Genomic DNA, 15,526 nt, shown 5'->3' on the forward strand with positions numbered 1-15,526 from the left:
GCGGAGCTCCCCTCCCCTCTGGCCTCAGTCCCTACTGTCATAGCAGTGCTCCACTGTCTAACCCTGTGTGTAGGGCACTCTGACTGGCTGCCGAGACAGCCAATCAGAGTGCGAATAAAGCGTTACGGACAGACAGACAGACGTAGGCTTTTATAATATTAGAATATTAATAATTAGATCAGTGGCTCTCAACCTTTTTAGACTTGAGGCACCTCTTGGAAAATGCCAGCTCTTAGTTTTCACAATTTTTTTTGCCTGCTTTGTTCTGTTAAAAAAAAGAGAAGAAAAAAGCAGTGAGACTATAACTGTGGATTTCTATTTGAAAGTACTGGGTTTACCCTGTGAATTTGAACCCTGTTTCTAAGCCTAGCAAGGCTAAGATTGTTTGGAGCCCCATAACACCCCTGAAAGGATCTCAAGGCATTCAATGGTGGCCTTGCACCCTGGTTGAGAGTCACTGAATTAGACCTTAGAAAAGTGGCTATTATCATGACCTCTGCTATTCCCTATGTTACCACAAGGGAGCAGGCTCTGCTCACCTTCATTCAGTGAATGAATTAGGGAAAAGTATATGCAATAATTCACACAACTGGCAGAGCAAACCCTGAAATTGGAAAGGAGCAAACCCTGAAAAGACCTTGTTCCAAAATGTTCTGTCTTTAAAATGGTTCCCTAATATTATTTGAGATTTTCTCCTGGCATACTGGAATTTCAAATCTAAACAGGCTTTTTTTAAAGTCATTTTAAAACAAGAGCAAAAAATTCTCCCAAAAATTCTTTGCTGGAGCAAAACCAACAACAAGAAGGTGAGTTTGCAATTCCTCTGTAATGTTTAGAAATCACTGCTACAAGACATTGTAGAAGCTGACAGTTTAGGCAGATTCAAAAAGGGGACTGGACAAGGATCCCCAGGACAGAGAAAGCCCTCACTCTCATTCTACCAACTTAGAATCATAGAATCATAAAATCATAGGCTGCCTGCAGGTGTGAAAAAACAAAACAAAACCAACAAACACGTTACCTGAAGCAGCAGCATGTTAGTTTGAAATGGCTCTGCAGCATCTGTATAGATTGGGTGCTTCAGCAGGGGTTTTCAGCACTTTATCTAAAGCTGATTCAATCAGCTATTACATAAAAGCAACAAAAAAGCCCACTAAACACCCGATCTATACAGACCTTGAAGAGTCGGGCTGAACTAACGTGCTGCCTCTTCTGGGCATGCGCTGGCGTGCACGCAGTTTAAAGTAAAGTGCAGCTTTGCTTGCGTTTTTTTTCTTCTTCATGTCTGCAAGCTGCCATAGAATCATAGAAAGTTAGGATTGGAAGCAACCTCAGGAGGTCATCTAGTCCAACCCCCTGCCCAAAGAAGGACCATGCCTAACTAGGTCATTCCAGCTAAGGCTTTGCAAAACCAGGCCTTAAAATCCTCCAAGGATGGAGATTACATTACCTCTCTAGGTAACCTGTTCCAGTGCTTCACCACTCTCCTAGTGAGATTCTTTTCCCTTAATATCCAACTTAAACTGCCCTTGCTGCAACTTGAGTCCATTGCTCCTTGTTCTATCATCTGTCATCACTGAGAACAGTCCAGCTCCATCTTCTTTTGAACCCCACTTCAGGTAGTTGAAGTCTGCTATCAAATCCCCCTCAGTCTTCTCTCTAAACTAAATAAGCCCAGGTCCCTCAGCCTCTCCTCATGAGTCATATACCCTAGCCCCTTAACTATTTTTGTTGCCCTCTGCTAGATTCTCTCCAGCTTGTCCACATCCTTTCTGTAGTGAGGGGGCTCAAAACTTCTGTCAGTGCTACTGTCAAACATGGAGGATGGAAAAAGCTAGGCACAAACCATCAAGAACCAGAGAGGCTGTTACCTAGTCCATAGCTGCTGCTACTCCTCAACAGATTTTTTTCTGCAACTGAGTGGGAGGAACAGGAAAAAGAACAGCGTAGTTTCCCCAGTCAACCCTTTTTTCTGAACTCCTTGGCTGGTTTGGTTAGATCAGCATAAACCACAATGACTTTTGGCATCAAGCCCATTAGAAGAGGATTACCAACTTCATTTAGTGCTTTAGTTCAATCTGTGAAAGGAACTTTTTAAGGAAGTCCTTGGCTCAAGGAGCTGGAACTTGTCTACCTCCAGAAATCTCAAAGCTCTTTACTAAGCTCCATGCTCCCCATTCTATAGACAGGGATGCTGAGGCAGAACCAGGTGAAATAATTGGTCTGAAGTCACTTGGCAGACTAGTGGCAGAGACAAGGGGATTAGAACCCAGGCCTCCTTGGCCTCAGTCTGGTACTCTATTAGCCGTGACTAGGCCACATTGCTTTTCCTTAGAGAAATCAAATGAAAAAGACATGATTCAGGTCACTCCATACATCTGTCAGCTAGCAGTTCTTTCTGTATACTTGATCAGCTGATTAGGCCTCTCTCTGGGTGGTTCATTCATATAAAGGCAGAGGAGAAAATTAAAAAAGGAAAACATGATAAAATCATGAAAATCAGAGGAGCATGCACACATGCTCCTTCCCCCCCACTCATGTGATTCAAATTAAACCCTCTTCACCATCACTGATACCTCCCCCTGGCAAAGGATGTAAAATAAGCTCAGTAAGCAAAACAGTCATGTGTGTGTGCGTGTACACACACGCACATGTGTAATGCACTGGATCAAAACAATAGCTTTGACCTCTCTTGCACAGTGTTTTGCTGCATAACCTTATAAATATACAAAGCCATTTTTAGAAAAAAACGTATCTGCTGCCCACCCCTCACTGTCCTTTTTTTTTCTCTTTAAAGAGCCCAAATTCATTTTGATGGCATTTGGGAGCGAGGCTGTTAAACTGCTTGGACACCATTGAACATGTTATCCAGATTGTGCAAGCACAGGCTGTACATGGTCACATGATGCTGCTACAAGCACAATGAATATAAGCATAAAATGGAACAAGGACCAGTACTGCGACGATATTCTTGGCAAACTCTCTGGAGGCAACATGGCCTAGCCAATCTTCCCTATTGGCCAAAACATCAGAGCCATATTTCTAGCAAAACTTAGTCTCCTTTCAGATGCATCAGTGCTTGGGGAAGAGGAGATGGCAGGCTACTAGAGGGCTTCAAGTCATCAATGCCTTTTAAAGGTGGGACACATCCACCTTTGTCAGGGAGCCCAGAAGACAGAGACTCTCCCTACACCTTTGAAAAGCATGGTTCTACTGAAATTGTCTCTGTTGCTACTAATAGCACTAACGAAAACATTCCCAAAGTCTTTTTCGGCGTCAGACACTTCTCATTCAAATGTGGCAGACAGAACTCATTAGTTATCCGAAACCAACCCCACTTTCCACAGCAACCTAAAGCTGAGTTTGAACAGCAGTCTTAAACCCTACATTACCCACCCACAAAGGGCCAGATGTGAATCTTTTTCTCTCACTGTGACTTGAGACATGCACATGTTTACTACTTACACCAGATCTAGGGATGGAGAGATAGAAGCAACAACTTGGTTTAATTATAGCCCCTGATTCAGCAAAGCCCCTAAGCTCATGCTTGATTTTTAGAGTGAGCAAGTCATTTTGTGGCCTGCAAAGATACAATATAGTAGAAGATCCAGAGAGCAAACCGTATTGCAATGGCATGTTTACTGTGATCCTTCTTCTCTTACAAATACTCCTGTTGACAAACATCAACATCATCTCTCCAAGAGATTTGAGGAAGGGCACTTAGACACATGCTTGTCTAAGTGTATCCCAACCAATAAAAGATACTACCCACAAAAATCCTTGCCTCATTGCTGAACCTTTGACTACAACAAAGATTGAAGTAAACATATTTACATAAATCTAGACTTATAGGCATGGCAGCTCCCCAAAGGATACTCCAACTACAGAGTATTCCAGAGTCGCCTGCTCAGTCTCAAGGTATTGGAGATTTCACTCCCTACATAAAAGCATTACACAACAAATTATTACTAAAACGAATGAATTCAGAACTGGTTCCCCACCCCGCATATGGAAGGTTTTGAGGACTTACCTTATTACTGTTGGCGTGATTTCAGCACAGAAGAATACGCTGAGACTTCCAACTGCATGTGATGAAAACATACCCACAATGGAAAATGCAGTAGAGAATTTCTCTTTGACACTGTCACTCATACCTGTTAGACCCATACACAAAGAAATTGAGATCAGTGCAACCAGTAAGATATCACCAAGAAAGAAGAAGAAAACATATCAGTATACCTCACTTACTGTCTTAGTTATAAGTTTAAGGCACATTTATTGAAAGCAACATTATAACTCAGGCCAACTACCCAAAACAAATTTATGAAAAATCACAATACCCTTGCAAAAAAGGCAGCAAGCAGACAATCTCCAAATTATTTATTACCAGACACTACAAAAGCAAAACTCATGAAACATCCCCAAACAGCCTTTTTGGCACTAGGCACTTCCCACCCAAACTTGGCAGCCAACTGGAGCCAGACAGAATTCATCAGTTGTCTAAAACCAGGCACAGCTCTGTGGCCTAGACATTTAAACATGCTGTGACAGAACAAGAGGAAAACAAGATGTTTCTGACTCCATGAGGAACTACAAAAAATTCCCTGTGTTCCCATAGATTAGGCTCAGAGATGTCTAGCTACCACGCTAATGATCCAACTTCCTCCACAATTACCTCATCTGAACATAAGAATAACTGGATATCAAGGAGTAAGATTACACCTAGGTGCCTAGTTTGAATAGGATCTGGCCTTCAGGCTGTAAACAGACACCTCATCTGAGACAGGTCTGACTGTCCTGGGTTTTGACCCAGATCAATACAGGAGTGGCAGCCATTTACACACAGCTCTCCCAAGCTGTATTGCTGCACCTCTGCCAGCAGGGATAAGCAAGAACACAGAGCCTGAGTGATCAGCTTGTCTCTAGAATGACTGGAAATTAACTTAAAGGAGCCTTGTTTAACTTGCATAACTTAAAGATCTGTAGGATCTCAGTCCAGAAATTCTCTCTTCCAAGAGAAATAAGATGCCTATTTACAGCCTAAGGGCACTATATGCATGGCAGACTTCTGCTCCAATGTGTGCTAATTAGCATGTGTTGGACCAGACTCGATTAATCAAGTCTGCTATGAGTTCGCTAATTAGCATGCTCCAGCAGCCTCTGCATCATGTATATTCAGTGTCTCCTGCCACCATTTTGAAGTGAATGCATGTGAATACTGAATGCATGTGACATTGTGGGTGCATAGCCATCTCTCAGAGCTGCTCAATTGAAACGCCCCCACTCCACCCCATAGCACATGTATAGACACCCCTAAGTGACTGTAACAGGACACTGGGATGTGCCTGCTTCTTTAAGGGAGCAAGCAGCCTGAGAGACTGCTGGCAGTTAGCAGTCGGGTAGTCTCTCCCCAGCCACTGTGCGGGGAGGAGCTCTTGGCCTGGTTTATATCGAATACCTCTGCAGACAAGGGAATTAAGGCAAGTACCCTGGGTTGAGAAAGAGTGGGCTTTTACAGACAAGTGGCTTTGGTTTTCTTAATTCCAGAGGTTTGAGGTGCCCACTAGAGGGCCCGAGAGCCCACGAGGGTTGAGTATATAGGCTAAGGAATAGCCCCAGGTGGAAAGATATGCCCATGAGGAGATAAAGACAGTCTGCCCTCTTAAAAGGGGCGGAGGAGAGCTGTTTCAGCTGTTGTGGAATTTCTGTTATAGCCTGGGGGCTTATAGTTTTGTGACTGTTTATACTGGTGGTTTGGGCTGGGAGTGTAAGGGGTGGTTTTGGAGGTCCCATTAGTGCCTGTGAGGCACGTGACTGCCTTGAGCTCTGTCAAGGGCCCGCTCAAGGCCTGAGCTATCGTTCATCCCAGTGAAAGAGGCAGCGCATGACTCCAGAGCAAATGGGGGCCAGGTGCACAGTGAGACAGGGGCCAGAGGTCCAGTGCCTGAGGGGCACAGCAAGTTAGAGGTCAGAAGCCTGGTGCCTGAGAGGGGCATGGCAAAATAGGGGCTATGGGCTTGGTGCCAGAGGAGCGCAGCTATAGTGGTCAAGGGCCTGGTAGACAGAGGCCAGGGGAGTGGAAACTGAAGGAGGTAGATGGATGCTAATGCCTCAAAGCCAGGTCCAACACTGTGGGCCTAGGCTTAAAAAAAAAAAAAGGGCCTAGTGAGGGGAAAGGGGCAGAGGCCGAGAAGGCTGAAGCTCCAGCAGGAGAGAACAACATTATGATAACATCTGCGAGCCTTGGGGCACAGTGTAGGGGAGGAAAAGGAGCCATGCAATTTGCCCTAAGGCTATAGGTGCCTAGTCAAGCCAGGAGGGAACTATTCAGATTGAAGCTCACTCTGAGGCCTGTTGGTAGCCTCCCATAATCACTCTTGAATAGTAAGATCAAGACATGGCAGGCAAGCAAACTAGAGGGAGAGGCCATAAAGTCTGAGCTAGACAGGAGCTGCAATTCCACTGGGAGGTGTCACAGCCGCCTCAGTGGGTTTGTGACCTGTTACAGTGACTTATGAGCCTACGTCTCACTTGCAAAAGGGACATGGGCACTTAGGAGCCTACTGAAAGTCAGGAGGACTTTAGCTTCTAACTGCTTAAATTACTTTGGAAAATGGGACTCTGACACGATTAAAAATTTTACCCTATATCAAGAACTCCTTCCTAGGACTCCACTTCTCCACCGAACATGAACACCAGAGTTAAAGTCAAAGGTGACTTCTGAACAGGAGCATAACAATGAACAGCCATTCCCAAAACACTGCATTTTAACAGCAGCCTTCCCCATAAGCACCAGCAATAAAATGGCAACCAGGTTCTTTTCTCCTCAGCTACTCTGGCCTTTCAGATACTCCCACTGAAAACGAAAACAGTTCTAATGCACTAAATAGACATTACTTGTAAACAGTACCTGAGTCTGGAAGTTGACTATATTTTCCAATTACTGGATCCAAGGCCACAAAAGATGGAGTAAAATGGCGGGTGGGGAGTGGAAGAGGGGGAAGGAGCGGAGAGAGAGAGAGAGAGAGAGAGAGAGAGAATATGAAGTTAAATATGCAATTTATTCAAAGTGAAAAAAACCCAACCAAACAGTGCCCTCCCTCCCTCCTCACTTCACTTTTAATGCCCTGGTCAGATTGAAATGTTCTTTGAAAACTTGTTTTACATGGCACGCAATTTCCAGTCCTATTCCCAACTGGAGGATGGGATTCTAATAAGATGATAATAAGAAATGCATAGTGGTAAAGCACTTTAAGAGACTCAGAATTAGCACTGAGATTAAACAAAGGTCTCTCTGTTGGTAATGAAAGGGAAAAAGAAGCTGCAGTCAAACTTCATTGTTACCCTGAGGAAATGGCCACAAGGGCTTTAGTTAAAAGCAAAGCCTTTAGAATCCACGTCCCTGTGTTACTAAGACGCATCTTTCTTGCCAAAACGCAAAGTGAGTTTACAGCATGTAAAATTATTCACAAGTTGCAATTGGCTCAAGTTCCTAAGCAACACTAAGTAATGCCACATAGCAGGCAGAACAATTGTTATGCGAGTCTGGCACAACTCAGGACTTGAGCATTACCAGAAATCTTAAAAAAATTATGAGCCAGGAGAAACCTTGGAGCCTTACTCGGTTTTCTGTTGACAAAAACTTTAGCCCCGTCTCATCCTCTGCCTCCTTTCCTTTGCAGCTCTGATTAACAGAACTTTGGTGCAGTTCATGGACTCCAGACAACATTTCTCTTTTCTTTTCAAACCAATCTCTAGTTGCCTGTAAAGAGGGAAATTGGTATGGCAGGTGGGAGAGAGGGAGGGGGAAGAGGCAGAGGCACCGCAGCAGAAGGAGCCGAACTTGCTTCCAAAGCCTTTTCCTCGTCTTTTCCAAAAGCTGCCTATCAAACTGCATAGGTCTGAGAAGCCTAGGATGCCAAGATATGCTGAAATGACAGCAATGTCTACAGTTATCTCCCATTTTTGATTTTTTGAAAGAATAAGCCACCTGGCTCCATTTAGGAAACAATCTGTGAGGATCTGCAGAGGAAAGCTCTCTCTTCACTTTTTTTTTTTTTTTTTTAAGGTGGAAAAAAGACTTGGCTAGCTCTCTCAGAAATTGGTTGATTCTCATTTGTTCTGTATAAGACACTGATAAATATGTCATCTCTTTGGAGATGAGTGAATTTAGTGTTGGAAGAAGTGCCAGATGGACAGCCTTGGTTGGAGTCTGAGGTCCATACAATGTGTATGCAACAGACATACTGCCTGCTTATTGCCTCAGCTCTGGGAAGGAGCCAGCTCCAAGGCTGAGAAGGTCTTTCAGAAAAGGGATGGAGACTCTCCCTCTGTTGAGTCTGTTAAAGATGCTGGTTAATAGGAGTCTGGGAGTGAGGCCAGGGGATGTTCAGTTTCTTTTTTCTCATGACATATATTCTCTCTGGTCGACTGCCTATGGGAGAGAGGTGTCTACAGAAAGTTAACTCATTCAGCACTTTAGAAACAAGTGTTTTTGCAGAATCAGGCACCTCCCATTGACTCTAGTTTATTTTCAACAGTTGGGAAGGGAAGAGCCCATGAGAACAGGGCAGAAAGCTTCTAATTCATTCTTTATGTCCATCTTCAAGGTTGGGAATGGAAGGACAGCAGAAATAGTCTGGGGTTATTCCAATCTAATTACCCTGGTTTCTTCAAAAAATTTTTTATCATCATTATTATACAGAATCTTATTGTTTAGATACATGCTGTCTCTAAGGTACGTGTAAGTGGACTTAGGCTCCTAAGTGGGATCCTATTCCACCCTGCTCAAGTCCCTGAAAATATATAACATGCCATCATCCTTAAAATTAAGTCATAAAATTGCACCAAAGAGTAGAGCTGTGCGAAGTGGGCCATATTCAATTTGGATTCGGCCCGAAATTGGGGACAGTGATTGGATTTGTTGATTTGGATCACTGTCCCTAATTCGATTCGACCAAATCTGAATCTGAAGATTCAATGCTGATTCGGAGAATCAATGATTCAGCCATAGACACAGCTTTAAATGTTTTTTCTAGGCACCAACGCAGCTCATGAACGATGCTGGGGCACATGGAGTGTCTCAGCGATGTTGGGGCACATGGAGTGTCTCATAGGAGTGCGGGGCCCCCCTGTGTGTTTGGCAATGAACACTGAAGTGGACCGGAAGTACTTCTGGTCCACTACCGGGTCTGCCAGTGAGTGCACTGGGGGCTCCCCCCGTATCCTCCCCGGCCCAAGAGGCCCCAGTTGTTGAGCTGGAGGGGCATGGGGGAGCTCCCCAGAGCACTTCCCGGTGGATCTGGAAGTGGACTGGAAGTACTTCTGGCCCACTTCTGGGTCTGCTGCCCAGTGCGCTGGGGAGCCCCCTGAGCTCCTGTAGGATGCTCCATCCACCCCAGCATCGCAGTGTTGACGAGCTGCCTGGTACCTTGAGGTATGTAGAAAAAACATTTAAAGCTGTTTCTATGTCTGAATCTCCAAATCTTTTAGGAGACCCTAAAAGGGTCTCTTGATTAGATTTGAAGATTTGGCCACTGAATCGGGCTCAATTGGATCAGGGATCGAAGCTTCACACAGCCCTACCAAAGAGGAGGACTCGGTCTTATTTTTTGTACGACCTGGTTATCAGGGATTGGGACAGGGTGGAACAGGATCACACTAAGGCAGAATAAGATCTGGCTCACATGTTATACATCCACACAATCTACATTTATTGAGAGCTATGTTTCTTAACTGTGTTGCTACCTGTGAATTGCCAGTGGCTAGCAACAAGTTTATCAAAAAGGAGGGAGAAGGAAACAGAGCTCCTGCATTGATGGGATTGCTCAGAGTAATACCTATTTTGGGAGCCACCGCAGAAGCAAGTGCAGTCCACTCAACCCGACTCTTTTGCCAATGGCCATTTGTCTATTTTTTTCTTTTAATAAAATATGATATAACCAGAAGCTACCAAAATCCAACCAGCTTCCCATGATACTGCTTTGGTGAACAATGTTCCTCACAGACGGTAAATGCCTTTTCAGCACATATAAACAGAGAGGAACTCGGAGTTTCTGTCAATCAGTTTCAACTCCTTAAGCAAGCATGTTGCATGTCAAAAGCACCTGAGAAAGGGGACGGATCCTTTTTTTGTTTGTTTCCTGCCTTATTTTCTTTATAGCCTCTTTGAAAGACAGCTCTGTTGGACCCTGCTCATTGGAACCTGGATGCAGTCTCCATGGATTCTCTTAAGAATCTATTCTTTTTTTTAAAAACATGGTTTTCTTAAGAAAATGAACATCAGATTCCCCTCTCCCCCTTTTTATAAACAATCAGTTCTGACATGCCAGCCAAGATGGAAATACACTGTTTTTAAAATCTTCCTGAAGTGGGTGACTAAGGATACTGTTACATGTTGCATCCTTAACATGTGTTAAGGGCTCCTAAAACAGAAGTGTCCACACATTAGGGCAGTGTCCCGGGACCCGTGGAAGCCAAGAAAACTTACCGGGACAGCAGGACGCCGTGAGGGAGGGAGAGCCCGCGCGGCTTGTTAGCCGCGTCTATGTACAACTGCAGCTGGCAGCTGACGGTGATGTCAGCTGCTGGCCGGGAGATTTAAAAATGGTGGCCGCCGCTCTGGAGGCGGCGGAGGGAGAGAGGAACAAACAGCGGGCAAAGCTGTCCCTACCGTTAACCCAGTGGGACAGGAGCTGCCGAGCCGAAGAGCTGGAGAGTCCGGTGGCCGGGAGAAGAGGTGGGACAGCTGGATCCCCAGTGGAGAGAGCCTGTGGCGCCAGAGCAGGGGAACAACAGGGGATCAAGATCACCCAGGAAGATCCCGAGCTGCTTGAAGTAAGTGCCGTGGCAGGGAGTGTGGGAAGTGCCGAAGAGGAGGGCGAGGCCGAAGAGGAGAGGAGAGAAAGTTTGGGGCAGGATCGCCACCTAGAATAGAAGGCGTCAACTGAGGAATAAAGGGGACAGCGCTGTATACCCATCTAGGAGACGTCACTCCTGGGCAATATCATAGGGGCGCTGGAGGTAGGTCAGGGAGGTACACCTTGTAGAGGGATCACTGTGAGGAAGCACGCAGCTGAGGGTTCAGGGTGATGAATTGGTGGTGGGAAGTATCCCTTGCAATAGGGCTGGGATATCTACGCAGGCGAGGAAGGAGTCTGTCGGCACATCACTGAGTTGGTGCAGGGAAGTGGAGACCACAGGTGGCGTGAGGCCGGGGTGTAGGGATGGCTGGAGCCCCGTGTGTAACCGAGGCCAACCCGGGACACCGAGGGACCGGTGAACTAGCCCCGGCCCACTGGGATAACAGCAAAGTCGTGGCAGGCGAGAAGCGGGGTTGGCGAAGCGGGGAATACAACCCAAAATGCATTAACACCAATGCTCAGTGAAGAGGGTGGTCACCAGAATGGGGAGCTAAACTACTAGTAGGGATCTACGAAGGCCCGTCGGGGACAGGCAGGAAAACACAAACTAAGTGCACTCTGAGCATCTCAGAGAGACTCCTCTTCCAGCACAGATTATCTCGAGCTGATCTCGGGCAGCTTGTGTCGCAGTCACATTAGACTGTTCCAAAGGGCGAAGAGGTGGGAGTGGTTCTCCAGTATCCCAGGAGGCATCACTCCCAACCATTCCCAGGTGGATACTCTTTCTTCCCCCAGAGCAATAACGGGAGTAGCCAGAGGAGACTTCAAGGTAAGAAGTCACCCCCTCCCCATTCTGGGCTCACCCCCATGCCCTCTATTTACCTGCACTGGTACTGTGCTGGCTGACTGCCTGCCTGCCTGCTAATTGCTGCCTCCAAAGCCATTGCTGCAGCTGCTGCTCTCCGGGCTGAGCCTAGCTCAGAGTGGCAGTGGTACTTGAGTTCCCCTCCCCTGACTGTTCTCCAGGGCAGTTCCAGCAGGCACAGGCAAGCAGGACGCTGTAGGAGGTAAGCACGGATCTGGGATGAGTGGGGGCTGATCTGGGGTGGAAGGCATGACACACTGGGTAGAGGTTTGCTGGGGAAGGGGTGTGACGTTGGCCTAATCCAGGCTGGTGGGAGCCAGTGGGGACCCAACCTGGGCAGATGGGGACTGATGGGCCCAATGTGGCTGTCTGGGTCCTGATCTGGACCATTCAGAGCAGGTGAGCCAGACAGACAAGAGTCAACTTGGCAGCTCTTAGCCATGCCCCTTTTCACCAGCCCTCTAAGGGCAAGTCAGAGCATACAACTGCTTACAACATATGCTGCTTTAACATCAACTAATATTCCTGAAAATTAACATGTGCTGGTTGTAACATGCGATTATTCCCTTAGTCTCACGGGCTGTTCTACAATACCCTGAACAATGGAGGACAGGGGAGAAGAGGACAATAGAGCGTCACTGTAATTTAAAGAGTGCAGATAAGGTAAGGAAATCTACACCAAGTTACATTCTCTCTTGCCTGCAGTAAGAGTGCAGAACATGTGAAACAGGCTTCTCCATGCACAGATGATTTGCTGCTTCTTTGCACTGCAGTAGATCTTTATGAAATTCCTTCCTTCCCCCTCCCCCCAACTGTTAACTGAGACCAGCCAGAGAGTCAAGACCTCATGCCACTCTGGAATACAACATGCCCTGATCTCTAGTTGCAAGTCACTTGGATGTCTTCACTTACAGTTGAGAAGGCCAAGCTGTAGAAGTGATGCCAGAGCTGTTAGAATCATGAACAGCAACAGTCCTCCTCTTCGCCCTAGAAACCCAACAACCGGGCACATGGCTAGACAAGATGCCAAAGCAATCCCAGCCATGGTATAGTAGTCCGCATAGAAATTATGGGTGATCGGCATCTTCACCTCAGGGCTCATCATGCTTTTTGCAAAACAGTGGTGTATCCCAAAGCCAGTCAGCCTAGAGGAAACAGAAAAGAGCAATAGATCACTGCTGAGTAAGTCAGCAAATACTGAAATACAACAAGCCAGAAGAGAACACCAAGTCTGAGGTGAGAATTATGTCCATCTTGGCATGTATGATCTAGCACAATGGGGCTCAGATCTCATTTTGACCCCCACTGTTCTTCTGGAGAAGGAAAAATTGAAGTTGGAAAAAAAAAAAAAAAATCAAACCAAAGAGGTGACATCTATTGGTTTGATGCTAATAGGTGCTGGACAACAGCAGGTCCCACATCGAATGATATAGCTCGGGTTTTTTTATTATGTGATTGGAAGCAACCTGAAATCTGCCAGGAAAACCAATCAAAAGCTGCCCAACAAACTAACTGAACAGGCTTCTATCACCATTTAATCTTACTCCTAGCTCTTGTAATCAGTGCTATTATATGGTTTATAAAGAAGCTGTGTGTTCAGGCAGCAAAGAGGTTTCATATAAACCAGACCACACCAAAGACAGCAACCTCCAACTAGCAAGGTAATGCTGCTGCTGACAGCTCTCAAAATGAATGTTTAACGTGACATGGTGAACTTGCGTTTAATTCATTACTGATTGTTATGAAAGAGACAATGCATGGATTAAGCTGCGATTTATGTCGCCCTTCCACTTTGCCTTCCACTTATTTTAACACAAGAACAGGTTCTTCTCTGCTCTAACCACCACGTTTCCTCCCCCTGGTTTCAAATGCTTATTTTAAAAAATGGTGGGTAGTAGAAAGAAACTGCTATACTGGTGTGATATAAAACCAGTGACAAGGGGCCTGGTATATTTTAGTGCTATGAATGCCACCCTCAGAGGGTGCCATAACTCTCCCAGAAAAGAACTATATATGTGGCAAGTCCTGTAGTATTTGGGTAACATGGATCTGCTGCCTTAACTGAAAAGTAAATGACACATTACCAAACACCTATACATCATTAAGGCACGTTTGTATTCTAGCCTTTAGAATGACTGGCTACATGTTATATCAATATACCATCGTTTGATTTAGAAATCTACAGTGCATTCCATACAGAATCTTTTTCTGGCTTTAACTATGAGCTTTACTAGTCAGACATTATATTTAATATATTAGTGGGCAATCCTAATCCATTACATATACAAACAAGTACATACATTTGCAATGCATTTTAGAGTGACAGCCATGTGACAGATTGAATACCCATATAATTTATCCTCTGTATTTTGCTCTCTAATCCACATTTCCAGAATTTATTCTAGTATCTTAAACTGCTTAGCAGCTGCAGAGTTGTAGTTTTTAATAAATCAGGCTACCCTGAAGAGTTTCTCTCTTTCTTTCTTCCTGAAACACCTCATCTTCCCCCAAATTTACAGCTTCCAAAGTTTCACAATAGTGATGAAGGAGAAGAAATAGTAATAAGGAAATGTAGTAAGCTTCTGCCTACATAGGTTCAGTTAGTCCAATACTGTAACTCAGGGCTGTCTATATTCTGAATGGCCGGACAGCACAAGACCCCTAAGCTTCAGGCCACAGTAGACCCAGTCCTGCCATGCCAAAATGGGGGGAGTGACACCCAGTGGGCTGCAGTTTCACTCGTTGGGGGCCAGATATAGCCAATGGGCTGTCAGTTGGACAGCTTGCTGTAACTTAACGTGGGGTCACTGAAATTTTTCTTGTGAATGAAGATGACAGGATGGCTCTATAATAAGAGAGATGCTACCAATGGACTGGTTATTTTGAAAACCCTGTAAGACAGATTTCCACACATTCTTATTCCTAGGCCAAGATCTAGTGCTCCCAACATTTTGTTATCTCTATTTAAATATCACAGATTATTCAAGTGACGACCTCATGCAAGGGATATATTAGAAACACATTCATGTCCCTTTGATAAGGTAGTTGGGATCATTTAGAAAGAGATTTCAAATCTGTAATTTTGTAGCATGCCCAAACATTCTTATGCTGCGTCTAAGAAAGTGTGTTTTCCCCGTATAATCCCTTAGCAACTTTGAGGACGCAACCAGTTTAATCACTAAACAATGAAGTGACCTTGTATTTCTTAAAAAGCAGCCTTTTTTCTTTGCCAAATTAAAACGCTTACTTTTAGAAATATTAAACCAAGTATTTAACAGTTTTATAACTTTGCAATTTATTACTTTCAATTAACTAGGCATTGTTTTCTCTTCCCCATCTTCTTCCTTGGAATACGAGTCAAGATACAAGGACAAAAATCCTATTCTTCTTCACCTCACAATCTCCCCAATTCCTCCAAGGAAATGTATAAAACCTATGGATTAAAGTGGTAGCCATTAACTGTCCTCCATGTAACTGGAATCTACAGCTTGCTCTTTCACTTGAGCATAGGTGGAGAAAGAAAAATTTTGGGGGGGCTGAGTGCATGTGCACACACACGTATGCCCCTCCAACAGGTGAGTCTGCGTGGGGAGGGGAAAAGGCCGTGGGGGGAGGGAGTAGGGCTGGGGCAGGGCGCTGCCCAGATGGGGTGGGGCACAGGAAAGAGCTGCAGCTTGTTCAGGACATGGGAGGGGTGGGGGGGTGGAAGTCTCCTGCCACTGCATGTGCCAAGGCAAGGCACGGGGTGCATGCCCCCAGATCTGTGTGGGGCAGGGCAGGCTGCCACTGTGAGCTGGGC

The 15,526-nt window shown here is 45.3% G+C and overlaps 1 protein-coding gene across 1 annotated transcript in view; it reads right to left on the reverse strand.

Moving 5' to 3' along the window:
• Positions 1-15,526, reverse strand: part of SLC22A23 (solute carrier family 22 member 23) — a gene marked incomplete at its 5' end in the record, with an annotated part of 227,611 nt that overhangs the window by 12,491 nt on the left and 199,594 nt on the right. The window contains 3 exons of the mRNA XM_019518594.1: positions 4,031-4,154; positions 6,911-6,943; positions 12,640-12,971. Coding sequence (XP_019374139.1) covers positions 4,031-4,154; positions 6,911-6,943; positions 12,640-12,971 — 489 coding nt within the window. The remainder of the gene's footprint in view (positions 1-4,030; positions 4,155-6,910; positions 6,944-12,639; positions 12,972-15,526) is intronic.

Source organism: Gavialis gangeticus, unplaced genomic scaffold (genome assembly GCF_001723915.1).
Source record: "Gavialis gangeticus isolate Ggan-Ray unplaced genomic scaffold, GavGan_comp1, whole genome shotgun sequence".
In the NCBI taxonomy this organism is placed as follows: Eukaryota; Metazoa; Chordata; order Crocodylia; family Gavialidae; genus Gavialis; species Gavialis gangeticus.